This window comes from Chiloscyllium plagiosum, unplaced genomic scaffold (assembly GCF_037043375.1).
Source record: "Chiloscyllium plagiosum isolate Xiang-an unplaced genomic scaffold, Cpla_swu_hap1 HiC_scaffold_5, whole genome shotgun sequence".
Classification (NCBI taxonomy): Eukaryota; Metazoa; Chordata; class Chondrichthyes; order Orectolobiformes; family Hemiscylliidae; genus Chiloscyllium; species Chiloscyllium plagiosum.
The window spans coordinates 28,083,764-28,103,940 of NW_028270143.1; the positions used below are offsets into that span (position 1 = coordinate 28,083,764).

At 41.2% G+C, this 20,177-nt stretch overlaps 1 protein-coding gene across 1 annotated transcript in view; it reads left to right on the top strand.

The window, feature by feature from the left end:
* Positions 1–9,930, top strand: part of LOC122549746 (sterile alpha motif domain-containing protein 9-like) — a 35,173-nt gene extending 25,243 nt beyond the window's left edge. Inside the window, exon 2 of the mRNA XM_043689691.2 lies at positions 803–9,930. Within this exon, the coding sequence (XP_043545626.1) occupies positions 817–5,739 (4,923 nt within the window). The 5' untranslated portion in view covers positions 803–816 and the 3' untranslated portion in view covers positions 5,740–9,930. The remainder of the gene's footprint in view (positions 1–802) is intronic.
* The last annotated feature ends 10,247 nt before the right edge of the window (positions 9,931–20,177 follow it).

A 20,177-nucleotide genomic window follows, 5' to 3' on the forward strand; every position in this document is an offset into this window, starting at 1 on the left:
TCTCTGAAATGCAATTAATCAGGGAGTTGCTGTACTTCTAATGGGAGAGAGAGTCAATAAACTTTTCATGTGATGGAATCCTTCCTGAACTTCAGCCACAGGCAGATATGGTTTAGTTGGAGCATTACCATCGAGTCAGAAGATGAGGCTCCAAAATCGCATTCCAGGTAGTTAGGTTGAGCGGAGATATAACTCCACTTCGACTAATAGCCTGTCCTATCATGTGAGTTGTGATTGACCCCAGTTGCAAATCAGTCATAATGGTCCAATTCCAGTTGTGCCACTCTATAGCATCACATGGTTCTTATTTTAATGATAGCATTACAATCATTGTTCTCTTCATTTCTTATATTTACTTCCAAATGACATCCTACATTCTTTTCTGTCATTCCCATGCCATTGAAATTAAAATTCATTGCACCACCTCTTGTCCATCTGACCTGAAGCTAAAAGCATTGACCTCCTCTGAACACCTTTCCTTCTACAATCCATACTTTGCATTGTCTAACTAGGAATGCCGTGGCAATAGTTTTCCTGCGTTTTCTCCACATCTTCTGCTGCAACTTCCACAAAAAAAGGTAGAAATCAAGGAAAAGCATAAAAGAACCGATTAGAAATGTCTTGTTTGCCAAAATAGAAGGTACTTACAGGTTCTACTTGCATGTCTCACTTTGCTCCTCTTTTCAACTTAGGTTTTGTCCTGACCTCACAATATTAGTGTGACAGCTAAATAATAACATGATAAAATAAGACACAGCCTTTGGTGCAATAAATAATCCAACAATTTTTATTTCTATTAAAGGTGAAGATCGGAACATGAGTGGACTCTGTGATTTACCAGACAACTTAACAAAATGGACAAAAAAGCATGTAAAAGACTGGGTGATTAGTCTGAACCTTGATCAGGAATATGCTGACATACTATACAATGAAGATGTCAATGGAGTGGTGTTGAAAGAACTTACTAAAGAAGACATACGTGATTTGGGCATAAAGGGTGGACCAGCGACATTGATAATACGGAAGCGGGATGAATTCATCAAGGGCTCAAAGTCGGAAGCAAAGCTTGCAGCTTGCACTAATGATGAACAAATCTGTTCAGAACGATCCTCATCTTCAGAAGCAAATAGTTCAGGTTGTAAGGCAGTTAGCAATAATGAATCAGAATCTCAGAGCACTAAAACAGATTCTACTGAACTCGCAAAGAATTTTTCACAAGAAAAACACAACATTAAGAAGAGACAAGACAAAACTGAACCCGATCACTGTACCATTAATTGTCAAGCAGACACAGAAATGCAAGTTAACTTGGCCACTTCAACAAAACCCGAAGAAGATGAGATAAAAAGGCAGGAGTGTTCAGAGCAGCCGTCTGCAAAAATACAACCTGTTACAAAGTCAAAACTAAGATGTGAACCATATCCATTCGATGAACGTCATGCAGGCACACGATACATAGAAAACTCTACTCTGTCTCCTGAAACTGGACCCTCCAATCTAATTGACCCAGTACATGAGTTTAAGCTATTTAATTTGACAGGAGATGCGACAGAGGATGATATGAAGAAGAAATTCAGCAATGAAGTTTTTAGATTCTCAGCTGCATGCATGAATAGCAGAACCAATGGGACCATCCACTTTGGGGTAGGAGATACAGGTTCTGGATATGAACATGGTGAGATTATAGGTGTGTCTGTGGACAATCCAGCTATATATATTGACCATATTTCTAACAGTTTTGCTCAGTATTTTGAGAAAGAAAAGATTGAACATGCAAAGTTATGCATTAGACCACCTCGATTTGTGGAGGTGTTGAACTCAAATCAAACATTGTCAGAAAAATTTGTAATTGAAGTCGATGTTGTACCAAGCTTCAGGATTTGTGAGTCCAGACTGTATCATATTTACATGATGAATAAGGTCAATGGGAAATGGATGAAAAGTAAGGAAAAACATCTCTTCATACGTGATGGAGGCAGCTCCAGGGATATTCTGAGAAATAAGAATCTCACAGAAAGGGAGGCAGAATACAGACAATTCCACACAGAGACGTTAAAAACCTTAGACGATAAAAGGAAAAGTGCTGAAGGAAAACCACAAAGGCAGACGAAGAAACAGGAGGGATACAAGCTGATCAGGATGATTACGGGTGGCTCAGAAATGATGGACACATCCTATTACCAGTGGTACATATTAGTGACAAATAAATCCCAGCAAACCCAAACGTACAATTTTGAGTTTCTGAAGGAAATGAATTTGTTTTGTGTACTTGAATTTGATCCTGAGTCTCTAGCCAGTGGGGTGTGTAAGTCATATCGTGAAGATAGAGCTGCAAATCTCCATTTCCCTAGTCACTTCCAAGATATTGATACAGCAGTTACTGAAAAGATTGAACAACTGAACCTGTACAAGCAAACAAGCTGGATATTTTGTAACGGAAGGTCAGACCTTGATGATCAGAACTATAAGCCATTAATCCCCAAAATGTGGTATAAAGAACGAGCTGCAGATGTCAGGAAATTGGTTTCATTTCTGTGCCGAGCAGACATCATGCCAAAAGGGAAGTTTCTGGTAGTTTTTTTGATCCTGTCTAAAGTAGACGATCCAAAAGATCCATTTCTTGAAACCTTCTGTTCATTTTTTCAGGAACTGAAAGGGACAGAAGACATATTGTGTATCTGTGAAAGTGACCAAACATTCTTGCGATGGAAGGACCTCATGCTGTGCACGTGTGAATCGTACGAACTTACAGAGAGATGTGTTTCTGCCTTAAGCCTTGATGAAGTCAATGCTACTGTTTTAAAATTGAAATCCGTTACGCGGTCTACAAAACGATTCTTACCCTCTGCAACTTCAGCCTCTGTTATCCTCCAGAAAAAAGAGGAGGAGCTCTTGACTGCTCTCGAAATCTTGTGTGAAAATGAATGTGAGGGCACTGAAATAGAAAATGATCAAAATCGTTTTAAGGCATTTCAAAAATCCAAAGAGGAGCAGTTTTACCGGGGTGGCAAAGCATCCTGGTGGAACTTCTACTTTGACACAAAAGTTCCTTTTATCAAACGAGACAGTTACGCTAACCTCGAAGAATTGATTAATGCAAAATCACCTTCTGCCATGTGTGTAAAGATTATCAATTTATTTCACCATCCAGGCTGTGGTGGGACAACTTTAGCCATGCATTTTTTATGGGAATCGAGGAAGAAATTCAGGTGTGCCGTGTTGAAAAACAGTAAAGAAGACTTTGTGGAAATTGGGAAGCAAGTCATTCATCTAGTCACTTATCAAGTAGCAGCTAACTCAGAATACTTACCAGTATTACTGCTGGTGGATGACTTTGAAGAATTAGAAAATGTGCATGTGTTACAGAATTCAATTCAGGCTATAGTTGCAGAGAAAGGCCTACGGTTTGAGTGGCCTCTGGTCATCATTCTAAACTGTATGAGATCCCAGGATCCAGTCAGAAGTTCAAAAAAGAGTGTTTTAGATAGTGTTGCTCTCAAACATGAGCTGTCCATTAAAGAGCAACGATTGTTTAAACTAAAGCTTGAGGAAATTGAGGAACAACACTCAAAACCTGAAAACTTCTACTCCTTCATGATTATGAAGAGTAACTTTGACAAAAAGTACATCGAAAATGTGGTACACAACAGTTTGAAGGACTTGAATACTCAGAGCAAGCAAGGACAGCTGATTTCAATCTTGGCCTTGCTGAATTGGTACGTGAAAGATTCTTCAATGTCAGTTTCAAAATGTGAAGAATTTCTGGGATTAGGACAGGTCAAAACATCTTTCTGGGGACCAGAAAAGTTTGAGGATGCAATGGGCACTTACTGCAACCTTCTAATTCGCATAGAAGTGGAAGAATATGGAAGATATGAGGGAATTCGAATCATCCACCCCTTGATTGCACACCGTTGCTTGGATGAATTGAAGCAATCTTACAAGCTTTCCAAGAGTGAGATTGCTTTGAAACTGCTCAGCCAAGACATATTTCTTCGACGTAGCATTGGAAAAGAAAAACTGCTACAAGACACTTGGAGCTTGTTGATTACCAGACAACGGAAAGAGCATGGTGATGAAGCTGATACTTTGTTCTCCCCTTTAATTGAAGCATTACAGAGTGAGGAAGGAAATAATCAGGTTGTGAATGTTTTGACAGAAGCATCAAGCAGGTTTGACCAGAATCCCTTCATTTCCCAGGTTCTGGCAAGGCATTTCTATCTGATAGCAAAGGACTATGATTCAGCACTTCACTGGGCGACTAAAGCTAAGGAGCGAGCAAGAGATAATTCTTACGTTGCTGATACATTAGGCCAAGTATTCAAAAGCAAGTTAAAATACAGAATGGAGTGTGTTGAGATTGCTAAACAAACTGAGGTGACTCCTCAACAGTTGAGGGAGTTCCTGGATCTTGCACAATCTGCTTCAAATGCTTTCAGAGAATCCCAGCAACTGACAGGAAAAAAAGGAGAAAGCAGTCTTGAATGGGTAACACCAAGTTCTAAACGGAAATATGATGTGTACAACACTTCTGGTTATTTAGGAGAGATTGAAGTTGCTTTGTGTGTTATGGACATCCTTAGGATGATACCATTCTTCAGTGGAAATGACGATATTGGTGAGATGAAATTAAGGGATTTACTTTCAGGTAAGTTGAATCTTGAGCACATTGAAAAGACAAACGAGAAAGATGAGGAGTTATGTTCAGTGGTTGAAGAATACAACCGATACGTGATTAATATTCAGATCACTATGAAAACAGCTTTTGACTTTTTTGAAGACTATTTTGTCCACTTCAAAACAAAAAATATTGAGAGAGAAATTGCAGAATTTAAAATTCGCAGAAAAGTTTCAGATTGTTTTTCAAAATACACAAAAATATTCTGTTCATCATACATTGAAATGAGGGATGCAAGGAAAAACAGGCCGAAGCTTAGCCTGCCACTTGAGTTGGAAGAATGCAAGAAGTTTTTAGAGTCCCAAAAAGCGGACCGTTTCGCTGGTCTGCTTGAGTTCCTTACAAACAATCATGAAATTGGTTCAAGAGTGGAAGAAATTGTCAGCAAATATGAATTTCTCCTTCAGAAATCAGCACCTCCGTTAACAAGATACAAACAAAATTTTATATTGGCTACCATTGTACTTAACTGTGTTAAACCAAAGTCCAAAAAAATCGAAACTTATAATAAACTTAGAGAACTTCTGAAACAGGTTCTGCAAGATGTCGGGTTCGATTATGGACACGTTGACCCATATTTCTTGGTTTCCTTACTATTTTGGCCAACGAATTATAATGAAATTAATGAAGATTCCAGATTCCTTCTTAAGTATGATAATGTAATCAAACAGTCATTTAGAGGGCGTTATGGACGAATGAGTCGTTCCAAACACCCTGTTGCACATTTCTATCTTGGCAAGAAAGAGGGTTTGAACAGATTTGTTCACAAAGCAAAAATCGATCAGTTCTTCAGTAAGGTGCCACAACTGAATACTTTATGGCAATCTGGAGAAATCTGGAAAACAGACCAAGTCAAAAAGCTGCTTCTTCGTTTGAATGGTAGAACAGGGGAAGATAACAAAGTGTACGTTGAGTTTGGCAGCACTGAGAAAATCAAAATTCCTGTGCGTCCTGTATACCTGGGCAAACTGAGAAGTGGCCAAAGCATTGAAAAAGTATCCTTTTACTTGGGGTTCTCCATGGATGGACCAATAGCATACGACATAGAGAACACAAACTAACATTGATATACTCAATATATAACTTTGAGCATCAACCTTGTTACAATGTCTACACGATGTATACCTTTTCATCTAGAATTTAAATATATGTTGTGTTGTATATTATCAGATTAACTGTAACCTTCGGGAGACAATTTTCCAAATAGATTCAGTTCCCGTGGAGCCTGTATTTAACTCCCCCTCTGGGCGCCAGAGGAATGTGTTGATTTAAGCAACATCCAGGCAGGGGCTATCAGATTCCCCAGAAAAAAAAGCTGAGATACCAGTGATACACAATTTAGTATTCATAGAGTCAGTGGCCCAGACTTCAGTCCTAGCTTTGTGGCCACAGTTATTAGTGGTTCACACTGGTCCATCCAGTGTGATCAGGTTTTTCTAAATTAAACCTATTTTGGGCCTGTATAAACGTTTGGGCATGGAAGCCCCAGCACGAGCTGATCTCTTAAATTGATGAAACAAAATCAGAAACTGCTGAAAACAAAACTCAACAGGCCTGGCAGACTCTGTGGAGAGAAAGCAGTTTGGGTCAAGTGACCCTACTTCAGAATTAATGGCCTTAAGTTGATGGAAGATGAGATGGAGTTGAGGCCGAGATGAGATTATCCATGATAGTATTATGTGACGGAACAGGCTGAAGGAACTAAATTACCTACTCCTGTTCCTACTTCTTTTAATCTTATGCTGGAGTCACTAAAAGCAGAAAGCCAGCTGTAGTTTTTAGCCAGGGTCTGGGATCTGGTCTAATTTGCTCCCGGCCATGTGATCAGCCACACTTGCACTCTGACCAAAGTCAGGGTAAGATGTTGTGGCTGTTCAGGAACTATAGGAGCGCTGTGGCTCAGGAGATAGTGCTCTTGCTGTTCCAGGTCCACTCCAAAGACGTGAAGCCAAAAATTAAAACTGAATACGCCAGTATTGCAAGGAGGGAATGCAGCATAGTCAGATGTGTCAACTTCCACGGGAGATATTATAGCTCAACCCTTGGTGGTCACTTCGGATCCAGTGGAACAGTTTTGAAGAACAGAGGAACGATTCCTGGCGACCGATCAAATACTTATCTCTCAAGCAACATTGAATTATTATATAACAGATGACTGTACCTCGTCATTAAGAAATTGCTGTTTATGGGATCTTGCTGGTGCACAGTTTGGCTGCTGTTTTTCATTGCACAGTGACCGCACTTCAGAATGTATTTATTTCTTTGTGAAATGCTTTGTGACGTTTTGAGATGGTACTGTATAATTTAGGAAGAAAATGGTGTAGTGATCATGTCATTGGACTAGTAACCCATAGGTTCTAATGGACAGGAGCTCAAATCCCTCTCTGCTGCCCACAGTGCAGCTGATGAGTTAGAAATTAAATGCTTAAACTTGGAATCAAAGTTAACTTCAGAATTGAAAACTATGAAGCTATTAATTGTCATAAAATCCCATCCAGTTCACTCATGTCCTTCGGGGACAAAATCTGGCTAAATATGTAATCCCAGACCCACGGCGATGTTTATAACTCTTAACTTGCCCCCTGATATGGCCTAGCCAGTCATTTATTTCAAGGGTAATTAGGGATGGACAGCAATATCCCAACCCAAAAAAAATCTTTCTTTTAAGTGCCAAGATTTGTAAGGCATCTGGATGGATATATGAATAGGAAGGGTTTGGAGGCATATGGGCCGGGTGCTGGCAGGTGGGACTAGATTGGGTTGGGATATCTAGTCAGCATGGACCGAAGGGTCTGTTTCCGTGCTGTACATCTCTATGACTCTGTTTGTATGATAGATAATGTGAGGAAAAAACGGATGTTTCCACAAAATTGGTATTAGCACTGGTTAGAGACCAGGATATACAGAATCCATTGTGGTTTTGACTGTTGTTCATTACATCCTTCTGTGTTACAAGTGTAAAATCTCCAAAGCATGTATAACAAATTAATTAGCATTTAAAGGAGAAAAGACAGATTGAGATTTGCTTTTGCTGTTTTTCATCACAGCTGACAGTCTGCCTGCCCTCAGCACTTTTATTTTAGATTTCATATTTTTATTTCAAATGTCAGCACTTTATCTGATTTCTCCACAACTTTGCCATGGGAAACACCAAAGGAGGTGGGAACAGATCAGATTAATGGCCCGATCGCAATTTTTCCCAATTTTCCTACATCCCATCCTGAAACCTACCTTCACTAATCTAGAAGATCCCAATCAGCAGAATGTGCCTCAGAATCCTATAACTTGCATATTTTTTACAAACACGTTTTTACTAACCTTGTATAATCTCCTGGGGAGATGTCAAGCATATGTGTAGTACTTTTACAAAATGTGGTCTGAGATTTTTCTCTACTTTTGTGTTGTTGTAACAAAAAATAATCAGTATGTATTTGTGAAAGATATCCTGTATTAGTATTTTTAGTTTAAAGAGAAATGGAGTGAGTTACAAGCTATGAATGAATTATATTAAGATTAGTTAACTTCTGAGTAGATTTCTCGGTAACATCATGAATGCCTAAAACAGGCATTCCTTGGGATTAACTCATTCAACAGGGAACACCTTGTAGTTTATTTTTCACTCCTTCAGAGTTTAGCATGGTCGTCAGATTGCTGTAATTTCTAACAATGTCAAAATTGATGGAAAAGATCCAGTTGAGAATAAAGGCCTAGCAACAATGTTTTGATCCCCAGTTGATAATATTTTTTAAAGTCTGTTATATTTTGGTGAACCCCTATCAGTTGTAAGGGAAGGGTCAACCAGGCAGCTCAGAAATTGTCAAATGATATTCTGACTCGTAACGTTAGCCTGCCATCTATGCTTGAAAAACTGGGAAGCATGATTCAATTACAATATAGACGTTACCAAAGCTTTGAACTGAAATCTCCTCCAAAGTGATGGTCACTTCCTGCATAAAATCATTTCTTCCCTAACATAGTTGAAGAAGCCTTACACAAGTTAAACTTTGGCTTCTACATTTCAGGCAGCTATCCTCATGGGTGAGAGGAAACAGTTTTGCACAAGAAAAATAGTTTGATAAACACCTTTTATATTTGGAGTTTCTGTAAAATCAAGAGACTGTTACCAAATGATACAGAATCTAGGGCAAACTGTTACATGTTTTACTGGCGGGCTAACCGTTATTATCACAAAAGCAAAACTATTGATGAGTAAACAAAGCGAGTTATGCTGACCTCATGAGTCTGATCGGGAAAACGAGATAGTTGAGAAAAGAAACCAAATAAAAATAGAAAATGCTGATCAAGCAGCTTCAATGGAGAGATAAATACAATTAATGTTTTAGGTCTAAGTGGACGTGTCTATTTATAGTTTTTAGTTCAGATTTCCAGCATCGAATGTGTTTTTGCATTGACGTTAGGAAAGTGGTACATTAATTAGTTGTAGTGATAAGCGATAATTCAGTTACAATGCCTTGTAGACCCAGGGTTCTGACAGACCACATCAAACCTGACAGCTGGAGTCTCCAAGTCTGCTGGCTGCAGCAACTGACAAGGATGCATGGATTCAAATGATACACAACTTGGGTGATACGTAGCCTTTTCAAAGTGGTGTAATTGGTGACGGCTCAGATGGTCAGTCAGCAGTGAAGGTAACAAGGGGAGAGATAAAACAGCAAGACTTCAAGGTTTACAGAGTATTTGAAGGAAAAGAAGCCAAGAGTAACCCTATAAAGAAGGAGACAAGCGCAGATGGTGTGACAACTCTGGAGAACAACCATCACAGAAGTGACCAGCCCTTGTGTCCAGGACCTGGTGATTAGAGACCCTTTTGTCGAACTTTGGTCAGGTTCACCATTTGCGGGTCATACCTCAGCTATGTTTTGAGTCCTTGCTTTAGTTTGCTTGATTTGTGTTAGTAGTTAAAGTTCTTTCAGTTGTAGCCAGAATAATGAATTATTGCATTAACTGACTGACCTGTCTGAGTGATCTCTATTGGTAATGAGGTACAATAATCTTTATATGAAATTGTGCTTTAACTTTTATGGAAAGCTGTATGATGCATTGTTATTTTTAGAGAAATAAATAAAACTGAGATTTTTTTACAGAGATCTTATGTTCAAAAACCTTTAGACTGAACTGTCATATGTTTAATCTGTCTGTGCCCTGATGAATTTGTAAGTACCATTTGTCAGTTGTCTGTATATTACTTTTGAATGCACTGGATGCTTAATAAAGTATGATCTTGTTTAACTCAAGAATGAGTAGAACATCTCATTTTTATCAAAAATTGCCTTTGAATACTGCTATGATAAATGTTATTCCCCCCATTCCTTTCAAGGAAGTATCAGTATTGACCATATGTCCAATATATGTTTGTGAGAAACAAAGCTCACTCACTTCAATAATTTCAGTCCGAGACAAGATCTGAAGCAATCAGTATGTTTATTATATGTTTGCAAGCGTGGTGCCTGGAATAGGGCACCCAGAGTTTAGCAAGTACATATCTTATATAGGATTCACTACTCCCAACCCGGTGCCCATTACTATTGTTTATCTCTTGCCTTATCCGGCCTTGTGCATAACAAAGTACAAGTTTTACTCGGCCATTTCACCACATCCTGCTGTGGCCCATTGTTAGGTATATCCTTCTTCACTATTATCTACTTCCTCTACCTGTGACATTTCCTCTCTTTCCCCAACCATATTGATCCTTGTAACCTTTTAATTGGGGTTTGTTTTTGTGTTTTTGCAAAAGTGGGAAACAAATGCTTATACAAGCATATCTGGCTTAACCGACATCCTCACAGCACCTTATCTATTTGTCTGTACCATCTACCATTGTTTGCAGGCACGTTTCATTCTTGCATGCACCTTTTAGCTAATACAAAAACAATTATATATTTCCTCCACATAGTTTTCATTCTTGTTGACTCAGCTCTTGGTTGAAACATTATACACTGGTGTGAATGCATTTACCTTGCATAAGTAATTATGATTGCAGAAGTAACGCTACCTATATCCCACAATTTCCCCTTTTTTCTTTAATTACCATTTGTTATCTTCTGCATTTTTCTTTTAAGCATCGCCCCCAAAATTCACAAGCATCATTCCGGAGACTTCATCCATCTTGTTCTCACTCATCCCCTCATTATTTAATCGATAAAGTTCCTCTGCCTGATTCCCTTTTAGGGGCATCTGTTTCATTAAGGCTGTCTCAATCAGTCTTCACCAATACCCCGACTACTACTATCAGGGAAGTAAGGATGGAAACCACCACCCCCTTCCATTTTCCAAACCAGGATTCAAGCCATCCCGTGAGAGATGTGTCAACTCCTGAATTCTCAGCCAGTTCCTCTGCTAAGGTAGTCAATCCCTAAGGCCCGAGTAATTGAACCATCAGGCACAGTGTTATTAGGAATAAAGGTACAACAGCTTCCTCCTCACATCACACACACACACACACCCTTTTTCCGCTAAAATCATATCAAGGGCCATTCTGTTTTCCCATGCCATCCTACTTGACCCATCAAGCTGTTCTGATATTCCTTTAACCGCATCTCTTGTATAATTTATAAATCGCTGTTGATTATAGAAAATGTAATTTATCCAATCTACATTTTTATTAATTGTTATCCATTAAAAGAGAGCTGACTCAAAGCCTGCTGCAATCTGATTACGAGCCATGAACTCATCAGGTATCCTCCTAGGGATTCCTACAGAATCGAGATAAATCCTGTCATCGAACGAAGTGTCTAACAGTGATCTCTTACTCTTTCCCTTTTTCCCCACTATCTTTTCCTTCTCAAATGCCAGGGTAAATGGAATTGCCAATTGTACAATTGCACATATCCCTCTCCAATCCGGAGGTAGGGTGGGTCACAATATTTTGCCTCCACAGTACCACCACAGATCCGCTCGGGGAACCTTTAATGCTGAGTAGTTCCCTCCCTTGTCCGTTTCGGTGACATTCTTAATCTCTGTACACAATTTCAGCTCCCCCAAATCTCTAGACCAATTTGTACCTCGTCTACGCGCACACGATGTGTGATTTCCGACTGCGGCTGAAAACGTAGGGGGGGCTTTTGAATCTTTCTTCTCCAAAGGAGGGAACATCAGAGATAGGTACAATTCCTATCATTCCATGCAGTCTCATCCTGATACACAGCTATCATACATTTCATGCCCTTCCTGTCTCGCTTCCACCCGAGCGGAAAGGGAACCACCTGGGCCACTGGCCTACCGGAGGCACATGCATAGCAATTGCTTTGTTCAGACTTTTTACAGTATACTTTACCCATTCAACCCAGGCATTTGCATCCCCGTACCCAGTTTCTATTTCAATGGTCTGTCTTAAGTCCTTTACCTCTATAATTTTTACTAATTTAAGATCATTGGGAGGGGTGAAAGGTTGTACCTTATTATCAAGTAGTTCTGCTCGTTTTCCCTGTCCTACACTAATTCGAAAACAACAGCCTGAGAAATCATTCCCGTTTGCTTTCATTTCTATCCCAAATGTTTTATTTAATTGTATCTCATAGGTGCATCCCCCCCCCAGAATTGCTTCTTGCCATGTGGTTTTCTTTATCGTTAAGTATATTGGGTTATACTTTTTATCGGGACAATCGAGAGCTGGCCCGGTGTACTGTGACGAGAACATTATACCAAGTACAATCCCCAAGGCCATCCCCATAGGACTTAAGATGTATCTCTGAGCTGCGGTACTGTCTCTGATTATCTACATCCCCACAATTTACTAAGCTGCATGCATCAGCGTCTATTACTTGTGGATTACCAGACTCAGGAACCGTTAATAACACGTATGAAAATGATATTTGACAAAATCCCAATACTAAGAGGGCTAGCATCATAACTCTAAGCATCCCCAGCATTCTAAAAATCGTGCTGAAGGACAAAAAGACTTAATATACAATCCTACAGAAATAATCCCGGGCTCGCGTCGCCACTGTATAATCAGTTACTCAAAGTCTCTTTAGCCTGAGTTTCAGCGGGTCTTGCGTTGACTCGGCTGTCCAGATTTCTTCCTCAACTGGAGATTCCACTAGCTCTTTGATCCGAGTGTAGTGAGTCCAGCCTTTCTCCGCCGTCCTTATTGCCGTTTCGGTCAAAAGAGCCTGGTACGGCCCTTCCCAGTCTGGCTGCAATTTAGTCTCGGTCCATGATTTTACTAAGACCCAATCTCCCGGCCGGATGGGATGAACGGTGAATTCAAGGGGCGGAGTCTGTGCCAATAAACCCTGTTTCCTGCGGAAAGACAAAGAGGAGGACAAGCCCAGTATATACTTCTTTAAGAACAAGTCTTTAGTTTCGGGAATTGGCAATTCTCCATTCGTTCCCAGATAAGGTAATCCAAATAAGATTTCATAAGGGGATCGTCCCAAATCTTTCCTTGGGGTTGTTTGTACTCGCAAGAGAGCTATAGGTAAACATTTGGTCCAAGGGAGTCTGGTTTCTATTATCAATTTAGAGAGCTGTCGTTTGAGTGTTTGATTCATTCTCTCAACCCTTCCCGATGATGGCGGGTGCCATGGAGTATGTAACTCCCAGGAAATTCCCAACCTTTTCATTACCCCCTGTAACACTTTAGAGGTAAAATGAGTTCCTTGGTCGGAATCTATACGCTTCACTAGCCCATATTGGGGAATTATGTGCTCTAATATTGTTTTAGACACCCCACTCACAGTGGCAGTAGCTAGGGGTATGCCTCAACCCAACCAGATAGATGATCTACTATGACCGGCATATATTTTAGTCTTCCTACTCTGGGTAGTTCAGTATAATCTACTTGTATACTCTGGAAGGGTCTCAATCCTGGGTCTCTTCCTCCCGGGGCCTGTTTTCTCAAGGCTTTCTTATTTATCTTTCTGCATATTATACATCCCTCACATATTTGTTTAGCAATTGTATATATTCCTTTCCATCCATATTCCCTAAGAACTAAATCACACATTGCTTGTACTCCCCAATGGCTGCCTTGGTGTAGGACAGCCATAATTTCTCACATCATCATTTTGTTTAACATTTCCCTTCCATCAGGTAACATCCAATGTCCATCTGCTGTTTTTGCAGCCCCTAAATCTTGCAATTCTTTTTCCTCTCTTTCAGTAAATATAGGAGCTTCCCGAGGATCTGGGACAGTACGTATTAGGGAACGAATCACCATTTCTTGTGGATTCAGGGCGGCTTCCCTAGCCACTTCATCGGCTAATCTATTCCCCCTAACTTCTGGTTCATTTCCTTTCTGATGACCACTTACATGCACTACTGCTATTTCTCGGGGGAGTAATAGAGACTCCAAGACCCGTTTAATGAACTCATGTGCTAATTCCTTCCCCCGGCTATTGATCGGTCCTCTTTTCTACCATATCTTTCCGAAAGTGTGCACAACACCAAATGCATATTTAGAGTCAGTGTATACTGTTCCCTCTATTTTCTAATGCCCTAAAGGCTCTTTCCAATGCATAGCGTTCACAGGTCTGAGCTGACCACCCATTTGGCAACCTTCCTGCCTCTACCACACTACCTTTTGTCCCGTCTACGACTGCATACCCATTATGTCTTTTCCTTTCAGTCACCCGGGATGATCCGTCTATAAAAAGTCAAGCTCCTGCATGAAGCAGAACATCTCTCAAGTCCATACGGACCTTAGTTTGGTATTCTATAATGTCAAGGCAGTCATGCTCTGTATTCTGAGGAGATTCTCCTTCCCCTTTCCAAAGAAAGGCAGCTGGATTTAAACAATTGTCCGTGACCAATACTAGATCATCCTTTTCTATTAATATTGCCTCATATTTCAGAATCCGCAAGTCTGTCAACCATCGCCCAGCTTTTTGGTTTAGGATCATTCTCACGGTGTGGGGTGCTTACTATTAGGGTTCCCCCAAATGTAAGCTTTCTGCTTTCCTCCAGCCATGGCCTGCACACACTCAGTCCACCCCCGGGATACTGGATCCAATAGCTTCGAAAGATATGCTCCTGGCTGTTTCATTCCTCCCCACCTCTGGGTAAATACTCCCAAAGCCGCTCCCTTATCTACGGTAGCAAGGAGGTGGAAAGGTTTATCTAGAGAAGGTAAGGCTAACACGGGGGCATGGATCAGATCTCTTTTGAGTTCCTCAACTAGTTCTTTTTCCTCATCATCCCAACTTAGACACTTTGGTTCCTCCTCTAATAATTTGAGATATAATTTCTTAGTCTTTTGAGCATAAGAATCAATCCACAATCTGCAATATCCCGTTAGACCCAAAAATTTACGTAACTCCCGTTTAGTCCTGGGCAGCGGCATCCCCACTATTCCCTCTATCTGTTCCGGGCTTATCTTTCGCTTTCCCTTACTAACTAAATGTCCCAAGTATTTCACTTCTCGCTCCACATATTGTAGTTTGTTTTTAGATACTCGCAGTCCTTGCTGACCCAGGAAATTCAATAATTTGTTAGTGGCTTCTACTACTCTTTCTCTTCTTTTTCCTGTTACTAAGAGGTCATTTACACACTGCAACAGGGTAGTTCCCTTGGGGCTGCTAAATTTCTCCAATATTTGTTCGAACATCTATCCAAATAAATTCGGGGATTCCATAAACCCCTGGGGGAGCATGGTCCACCGGTATTGCTGTTTCCGTTCTGTCTTGGGATCTTCCCATTCAAAGGCAAACAAATTCCTACTTTCGTCCGCCAAGGGATAAGCCCAAAAGGCATCCTTTAAATCTATCACACTAACCCATTTGTTATCATGAGGGATCTTACTTAATAACGTATAGGGATTTGGCACCACTAGGTGCCTGATCTGTATTATTTGATTCAATGTTCTCAAATCCTGCACCAATCGATAAGTTCCATTGGATTTCCGTACTGGTAGGATTGGGGTATTATAAGGAGACATACATGGCTCCAACAGTCCATCTCTAATCAGTCCCTCAATTACTGGCTGCAGTCCTCGTTTACCTTCTACGAAAATGGGATATTGTCGCTCACAGACAACATCCTCTTTCCTTTTTAAACTTATTTCTAGGGGAGGGATCTGTATTTTTCCACGATTCCCTTCTCTAGCCCATACAATAGGGTCTACCTCTCTCTCTCCACATCCTCTGTCAACATTGCTATTTGTACAACTAATTATTTTTCCTGAATTCCAATCTCCAGTCCTAAAAGGATAACTAAATCTCTCCCTAGTAAGTTACTTCCTATATCGGGGATATACAACAGTTCCCCTGTGACTGTATCCTTAGGACCTTCTATCATCATAGGTTCAAATACTGGAACAGTAAATCCATCCCCTTTTACCCCCGAAACAGTAATTGATCGTGTTGACATTCCTACTTTCTTTGTTTAAAATTCAGCAATGACCGTGCCGCCCCCGTATCTACTAGGAAGACTACCTCTTCCCTACAGGGTCCCCCCTTCAAGTTTATCAAGGGTTCCTGGTGGGCCCCCGAGGGCAGGAACCCCTGACACCCCTATTCTTCACCAAAATTCATAAGTGGAATTGCCCTTTCTTCCCTTTGTAGATCAGGACACTCCCGCTTAAAATGCCCTATCTTTCCGCAATAGCATCCTGCCTGTGGAGACTTCCATCTCTGCCCCTGTCGCCCAAACCCTCTATCAAATGCTCCCCCTTGTCCTCTCCCTCTCCCTCTTCCTCTCTGTCCTACATGCTGCTACCCGCCGCTCCGGTTGCTCACTATTGGTTCCATTCTTTTCTTAACTACCTCATCAACTGTAGCTACCATCATTTTTGCCTTCTGTTTTTGTCTCTCATCCTCTCTCTTTACAAACACTTTCTGTGCCTCTCTTAACAATTCATCTAATGGTTTTTCGCTCCACCCTTCTATCTTCTGTATCTTTCTCTGTATGTCTGGCCATGCCTTTGTCACAAAATGTACTTTTAAAAGACCCTGTGCCACTGGGTCCTCAGGGTTCATTCCAGAGTATTTCCGCATTGAGTCTCTTAATCTTTGCAAGAAAGCTGAGGGAGTCTCATCTTTCTCCTGTCTAACTTCAAAGGCTTTAGTCAAATTCTGCAACTTTGGAACTGCCTCTCTTATTCCTTTTAGAATCAGGTCTTTCAATTCCCTCATTTCTTCTCTATGCTCCGGGTTTTGATTTTCCCACTGGGGGTCTCTGAGGGGAAACTTCGTCTCTCCCTGTCCAGCATCCCCATCTCCAATGGGATGTTCCCTGTCTCATATTTTAATGGCTGCTCCTCATATAAGTCCCCTTTCTTCCCCAGTAAATAGTATATTCAAAATAGACATTAACTCAGTCCACGTATACATACTGGGCCCCAAGAATTGATCAATTTGTTCAGACAACCCTACCGGATCCTCAACCAGGACCTTTATCTCCTTTTTAAATGTTCTGACCTCCCCACTGGTGAGGGGGGCACTTACAAACCCAATCTCTTTGTCCCCTATGGGTACCTCCCAAAGGGGATAAGTCTTTACATTCTTCCCCTTTTTTTGTTTTTGTTTTTTCCCACTTAGGCTTTGGTTGAGATACTCCGGAGGCCTCCTCTACATCTACTTTATCTTCCCTTTCTTTTGTTGGGGATTGAGGGTCGGGAACAACAACATCCCCGTCCACCGCCCCTTCGTCCTCCTCTTGTGGGTCATCCGTTCCCTGTCCCTGTCTGTCTCTCCTCCCCCATTTTCATCTAACCTGATTTTATGGTACGGGGGGGTGGGGGGTGCAAGCAGCCAAGAGGATCCCAGGGACTGGGTGGAGCCGAGGGGGAATTCTTTGTCTTTACTACCATCATTCCCAAACTGCCCTTCCAACAGGACGCATAGTCCGCCTCGTCTTGACTAAAAGGTTGTTTTTTATTCACATACAAATCTAAATACTGACATACCCAATGCTTGTCCGAACCATACTTTGGCCAGAAGATAGCTGGGCGAAGGATTGGTTCTTTGGTCCATACTAAACAATAATATTTAATCATTTTCTTTTTATCTTCTGCCCTTGTACAAGTGTTACTTGTCCATTCCCGCAACATCCTCCCCAACGGACTTTCAGGAGGAATGTTACCAGGGACTTTTTCTTCCTTTACTCCGTCACAGTTACTCGGCATACCCCCCATTTCTCGGGGCCCTTGCCAGTCCATCAGCGATTAAATACCCCTTTTCCCGGCCATCAAGGCAATACTTAAAAGTCAGTTTTCTTACCTTGGTCTGTGCACACAGTTGCCTGGCCCCTTTTAGCCGTATTTTCTATTGACCTCCTTTCACTGTCTGATTCAGATGTCTCGCTTGTGGGATTCATACCAGTCGCCCAAGGGAGCGGACCAAACCGGGACACGAGACCGCTCCTCAATTGGGAACGGGACGCGTCTTCCCAGTGTCCAGGGGCAGCCACTCCCCCCAGCGATGGAAGAACATCCCAGACGGCCCCCAATTGTGAGAAACAAAGCTCACTCACTTCAATAATTTCAGTCCAAGACAAGACCTGAAGCAATCAGTATGTCAATTATACGCTTGCAAGCGTGGTGCCTGGAATAGGGCACACAGTGTTTAGCAAGTACATATCTTATAAAGGATTCACTACTCCAAACACGGTGCCCATTACTATTGTTTATCTCTTGCTGAAAATGTGTTGCTGGAAAAGCACAGCAGGTCAGGCAGCATCCAAGGAACAGGAGAATTGACGTTTCGGTCGATTCTCCTGCTCCTTGGATGCTGCCTGACCTGCTGTGCTTTTCCAGCAACACATTTTCAGCTCTGATCTCCAGCATCTGCAGTCCTCACTTTCTCCTATTGTTTATCACTTGCCTTATCCGGCCTTGTGCATAACAAAGTACAAGTTTTACTCAGCCATTTCACCACATCCTGCTGTGGCCCATTGTTAGGTATATCCTTCTTCACTATTATCTAGTTCCTCCACCTGTGACATTTCCTCTCTTTCCCCAACCATATTGATCCTTATGTCCTTTTAATTGGGGTTTGTTTTTGTGTTTTTGCAAAAGTGGGAACAGATGCTTATAACTACTGCTTGTATAAGCTTGTATAACCGACATCCTCACAGCACCTTATCTATTTGTCTGTAACATCTACCATTGTTTGTAGGCACATTTCATTCTTGTATGCACATTTCAGCTAATACAAAAACAATTATATATTTCTTCCACATTCTTGTTGACTCAGCTCTTGGCTGAAACATTATATACTGGTGTGAATGCATTTACCTTGCATAAGTAATTATGATTACAGAAGTAACACTATTTTACCTATATCCCACACGTTGAGGATGCCTTAATTAAAATGCTGTTGCTCTATGAAGGCCAGTTCCTTCTGCATTGAACAATAGCTTTGTTTCACGGTCAGCTCCATATACTACTGCATGTCCTCTTTCCTGCTTGCTCTAGACCTATTTGTGAGGCAGCCTTTTGGAGAACTGTTCTGTACGGTGCTGCAGAATTCTACCCACGTCTTAATGGACTAGGTGGGTAAAACACAATCTGAAGAATGGATATACAGATGCCCACACTCGCATGGGGAAGGCAGGTGTATGTCATGCCACCAGTACCATTTTAACCTCCTGCTCCATGTTAAATACCTTCCTGCTAACTTGAAAGCCTCTCTACCATCTACAAAGCACAGGTTGAAACTAGGATAGAATTTTATCTTTAGCAAATGCAAAATGCTATCCAGGATAGCTTGACTGGCACCCCATTTACCACCTCTTCCATACCTTTGTTACTCTTAGACTTGACTATTTCACAGCCTCTGACCATCCATGGCCTGAGATCATCCACATTTTCCTGCCTCACCTAACCTTTTGAGCGTCTTCTGTTTTAATCACTGCCCATTGGTCACTTTGCCTTCAGATCCCATGGCACTGAGTTGTGTGCTCCCCCACTACATCTCCACACCTCATGACCATAAGACCATAAGACCATAAGACATAGGAGCGGAAGTAAGCTATTCGGCCCATCGCGTCCACTCCGCATGACATCTCTTTCTCCCTTTAAGATGCTCAATAAAAAGTATGGCCTGGACTTTCCGATGATCAGTCAGTCTCTTTTCCAACATAGATGGGATTAGCGCATGGCAACCCTGTGGAAATGAACTGCGTAGGTACCTGAGGAGTTGCAAATGGTGGAATGTATTGTCCGATGATCAGTGAACATTCTACTTCTGATCCTTTGATGCAGGAAACGTCATTGATGAAGCAGATGAGTTGAGTCTGCAATTCCTGCAATGATGTCTTCTGGCTGATTAGCCTCCAGCAAGCACAAACATGATCCTTTGTACTCAAATGACCCCAACCATAGAATCATAGGGATTTTATGACATGGCCAAATGTTGTGTGCTATCCAGGAGTAACATGCTAGAAAGAGATTAACTACATGGTTTTCTCCAACTGCAAATCGTGGCCTGGGCTGTTAAATAAACCTGCATGAGATTTTCAAATATATTAAACCCACTCTGTCAAATTGATGCAACTCACTAATAAACAAGGAATATAATCTGGTGATGAACTATGCTTG